Source organism: Chelmon rostratus, chromosome 3 (genome assembly GCF_017976325.1).
Source record: "Chelmon rostratus isolate fCheRos1 chromosome 3, fCheRos1.pri, whole genome shotgun sequence".
Taxonomy (NCBI): Eukaryota; Metazoa; Chordata; class Actinopteri; order Chaetodontiformes; family Chaetodontidae; genus Chelmon; species Chelmon rostratus.
In genome coordinates this window covers 19,945,183-19,949,975 of record NC_055660.1, presented here as the reverse complement: position 1 = coordinate 19,949,975, position 4,793 = coordinate 19,945,183, and the positions used below count along the sequence as shown (strand labels likewise).

The window sequence follows — 4,793 nt, the reverse complement described above, 5'->3', positions numbered from 1 at the left end:
CTCTCTGGAATACCACAGATGCAGATAAAACTGCGCTGACGTTGTTTAGAAACCACTTTGCAATGAAGGCTGGCGCCATAGCACAAATGTTGCATGATTTACAGCAGAAATACAGTGGCTTAGTTTGATCAGAAAAAAAAACTGTCAAATCATAAAGAAGAAGTGTCACAATATGTGAAAGTATATTATCTATTGCCTTTTTAATAGTGATACACAATATTAACATTAAAATGCATTTACTGTAGCCATTATCGTCAGCATTATCCACTTAACATCAGCATTCTTGATTCATGTTCACCCCTTTTCATATTTGTACCTGATTAGCTCCGTTATGAATATATGAATTAGATCAGGCTTGTAAAAAGTAGCATGTGAGAACTCAACAAACCACCCATACAAACACCGCCGCCCCCATGCTCCATGTGGTTTGTGCACACACGCCACACTGTTAATGCTTCAAAAGCTTTGTTTGCCGGCAAGTCACAGAAGCTGAACTCACTAATTGTGTTTCCTGGCAAATTCAAACCCAAATTCTTCTTCTTGTAATCATGTTTTTCTTCTTGTCTGTTCATGGAACAGTTTTGGCTCTTAGTCTGTTTGCCTCCCCTTAACGGTTAATAATCCATCTTTTATAAAAAGGTGTGAAACCATGAAGATTTTTATTCAAGCTCTTGTTTTATTACTTGTGATACAGCCATAAAAGCACCAAATAAACAACTATTACAGTTCAAATATTGACAGTCCGTACCAGCAGTATTAAGAGTGATTTGAATTTGGGGACACTTTAACAACAATGAAACACTCTTAGGAGTGTTTATCTGTTTAACATGTCACATGTTTTACGTTTTGTCTCATGTTTGTTCATTGAAAACAATTAAAAAGTTTAAGCAAGCAACAAACAGTAAAAAAATAAAGCAACTTTTAAGAGGAAGACGGGCACCATGCCAGTAATTTTTGACATGCACTGCTAAGCAAAATCATACGGGCTTGGCTCTGAGCGCTCCGGAGCCTCCAGAGGGCGGAGGCCGTTCTTGGTCATAACTTCATACACATAATCAGTGGAGAGCTGCGGGGCCTTTGTTGGTCCTCTTCTGCTGCTGATCCATCGCTTCACCTGTCGGTAGTGAAATATCACAGTATTATGTGCATAGTGTGAAGGTGTGTGCGGAAAAAAGAATCATCAGAAGACTTTTTTTAGAAAGAAATTGATGACAGTATATTATTTCACAGACTGTAATCAGTTGAAAGGAACTAACTCAAGGGTTCTGGCTCTATAACTGAGTCACTGCTGGTGACACTAATTTTCCTCTGGGAGAAATGGCAAAGCTAGTGAAGGTTTGTGGTGTAATAAATCTATTTATTAAGGTAAGTAAAGCAGATAAAGGTAAACAGAGCTGTGTGCGGTCAGTACAAAGGTAAGGAGCAGCAAAGATGCAGTTTAGGTGGGATAGACTGATGAGGAGCACAACATGTAGAGGAAATAACATGTACAGACACAGGAGGAAACCACTGCCACCATTTTAGTTCCACCACAAAACAGTATGAACTCACCCTCGGTAGAATCAGCAGGCTGAAGATCGCGGTTACCAGCGAGCTGATGGTGCAGGTGGCGATGATCACTAACCACAAAGACAGACTTTGGCACTCCGGCACTGAGTGAAATGACAAAAAGTGGAAATGCAAATGTAAATGTTCCTGCAGCATTCCATCTAGTGATGGCATTTGTAGCACAGCTTCAACTAAGTTTTTTTTAAACATATAAGCTCTCAAAATGACAATGAATTCTCCGTGGACCTGAGGGAGGATGCAGGAGGCAGTCGGGCTCAGGAGGTTTCTGGGTGACACTACCCTCACTGGACCCATCTCTGGCGGAGGTGTGTCCGTCTGCAGGTGGGACAATGATCATCTGGTGACTTGGTGCAGTCAGAACAGTTTGGAGCCCAGTGCTCCAAAGATGGTTATGGACTCCAGCCCCACCCACCCCCGTCACCCTGTATGACTCCCCAGTTGACACTGTGGAGTACTTCCCCTCCCTGGGCACCATCATCACCCAGAAGCTCAAGAGGGAGCTGAACATCATCACACTCCTGCACAAAACTGTACAACCCTGTCATTTTATTAATTATTGTTTACATACATATTAAAAAGAAAAGAAACTAGCACAACCTATATTGTTTTGGCAGCTTGATTTAGATTTTTCCCTAATTTTATAAGAATTGCTTTAAACCAGGAATCTGAAGTGATGACGTGCTGTGCTTCTGTTCAGGGTCTCAGAGACCTCCGCTGTAAAACTTCAGTAAAACAGTGGTTTGTCAGATGACACGAAGAGGTCCAATAGAGACTTTGACCTCCATGAAGTCTGACTCCAAACACAAGTCATGTCACTGTATGTCAAATCTCTTTGTCATTTCTTGGCCTTTTCTGTATTTTGCCTCCCTCATCAAACGTGCAAGTTGACGTCTCGATCTACTCTCCACCACTGCCTTACTACCCTTGAGAGAAGAGCTTGTGTGGTATTTGAGAAGCAAAAGGAAAGACACACCTCTCACAAAAAGTTTGTGGACGTTGCACTGTACTCGGTCACTGGGAAATTTAGTGTAGACACATCTGTAGAAACCTGTGTCGTTCACCGTCAGGCTGCTGATGGTGACGGTGAGGTTCTTCAGAGATCCGTTTGTCTGAACCCGGTTTTCGTATCCCTTTCGTGGGGTGACTTTGTCAGCTGATCCCGGGCTGGTGTGATAGTAAAGCACCTCTCCCCGCTCCTCATACTCCCAATACAGAGTCATCCCGGAATGCTTTTCAATGCTGCGGGGACATCCTGCAGAGGAACACTCCAAGGTGACACTCTCGCCAGGTGCTTGGTACACTGTCTTGTCCTCTGCCAGAAAAGAGACAAATGGTCTGTCTGAAACCACAAGACACAACCGTCCGCACTACTTAAACACTGACTGGATGACAGTCTTTCTGGGAGCAGCAACTGAAGCTATTTTGCACAATTTAAGAATATTCCTCCCAAGTGGTCTAGCAAACGTAGCCACAAAATGCTCTTAAAGTGTTTGAGGAAGTAAATAGTCATACCTGCACTGACAGAAATACAGAGCAACAGGGTGGACCAGCAGAGATGCATCATCTTGAAGCACTGACTGCACTGCATGCTGTTGTTGTTTGTCACATGCAGACTTACAGACGGAACGGCAAACAGTGCTTCCTGTACTGTTTGATGCGGGATGATGGTGTGCAGCCTTTGAGACAACGTCATATTTCCGTCACTTCTTTATGATCCATTGACCTTTAGCTTTGCTACAGTTTAATGATGCTGAAAACCAGGTGACAAAAATGTGTGGATGGAAGAAAAGGATGAATAACTTCTTTAAGATGCGAAGTGAGATGAACAAATAATGACATTTCTTAAGAAACAAGAATAATAATCACAGCTTTATTTGTTTACATGATCTCATTCACTCTGGCTATTGCATGTCTCACTAACCAGTTTGAAGTAAATATGTGAGAATGCATGGCCTGCCTAACATAAACCATAGATGTAGAGGGTGAACCATGCTTTTCATTAAAAGCTGTACTTCCTGTAACTACTGCTGATGTCAGGTTGTATCTGTAAGCTGGGACACTTAATGGAACTGAGCCATTGTTAACAAAATGTGTTTCCCCAGTGCTTTTCCTGCTGTGACAGGTCAAAATGTCTCATTAACCCCACAGTATAGTCTTTAACAGATTGTACATGGTGTTTCCTGGCTAAGGCTTGATTCGTATGAGGAATGATTTGGTGAGCTCGCCCCCTTGTGGAGGTTGTTAAAGATAGCGTCAGTAAAAATCTCTGTTACTGTTGACACACTCACTCATTTGAATGCATTGGGAAAATACATGCAACATGTTAAGAAAGAGCCTTTATTGTAACCTTCTTTTACTGGATGTGTAATAACAAATACATTTCATTGACTGTTGCTCCATCCATTTTCAATAAGATATTTTGGGGGTTATTTTATTTTGACTGTGGACAATAGATACAAAGCAAACATGTGCTTGTGGACTCAGGCTGAAAAAACAACAACAACACCACCACCAACAATAAAAGTATGAAGATTCATTCAGGTGAGGGACAAACTAACAGGAACACCTGACTGTATGAAACAATACCATAATCCTGCAATAAAATCTCATCATCCATGGACTTTCAAAATGTGGTCTTGAAAAAAGACCAGCCTTTGGTTCAGTCCGTCCGTGGTCAGTCTGCAGAGGTCTTGGCTGAGCGCACAGATCTTGCACCTGTTCTGGACATGATGTCCACAAGTGGGCCTGGACACACTGACATGAAGTGGACATCATCAGCACAGCCATGCAATGATGACAGTTTGCTGCAAAATCTCCTTTAAAACCACGTGAAAACACTGGTTGAAGAATTAAAGGTGAATCTCAGCATCTTGATTCTGAAGTACAGACAAAGCATCAACCCCTTAAAACCTCCATCTGCTCACATCCTCCTAATGAGGAACTCTTGTTGTGAGCACCACCGCTCTTTTTCTTTATTTATAAAAGCAGTCTAAACAGACTTCCCTTTCATCTTATCAGAGTCTGCAGACTGCGGGCTGACTTTAGATGCATGCCCCAACAGTCAAAACAGAACCTGGAAAGTCTTCCATCAGAAACAGTGCTCCCACCCCCAGGATTTATTTACAGCAATTTTGGAAACTTGACATTGTTGATTCTGGGTTCAACCTTTTGGGAACGATTCATCTAGACTGCAGAAGTTTTATTGACAGAATGCTTAAATCACT

At 42.0% G+C, this 4,793-nt stretch overlaps 1 protein-coding gene across 2 annotated transcripts; it reads right to left on the bottom strand.

Annotated features, from left to right (window-relative positions):
• Positions 1-226: 226 nt before the first annotated feature.
• LOC121604537 lies at positions 227-3,206 on the bottom strand. 2 transcript variants are annotated; one of them, XM_041934083.1, is made up of 5 exons: positions 3,082-3,155; positions 2,543-2,908; positions 1,795-1,884; positions 1,552-1,652; positions 227-1,114 (listed from the first exon to the last, which is right to left on the bottom strand). In XM_041934083.1, exons 1-5 carry the CDS (start codon positions 3,131-3,133, stop codon positions 968-970), a joined length of 756 nt encoding a protein of 251 aa, XP_041790017.1. In that variant the 5' UTR covers positions 3,134-3,155; the 3' UTR covers positions 227-967. The 2 variants fall into 2 exon arrangements, with proteins under 2 accessions (XP_041790017.1, XP_041790019.1); XM_041934085.1 differs by having other exon boundaries at positions 230-1,114; positions 2,543-2,881; positions 3,082-3,206.
• Between the last annotated feature and the right edge of the window lie 1,587 nt (positions 3,207-4,793).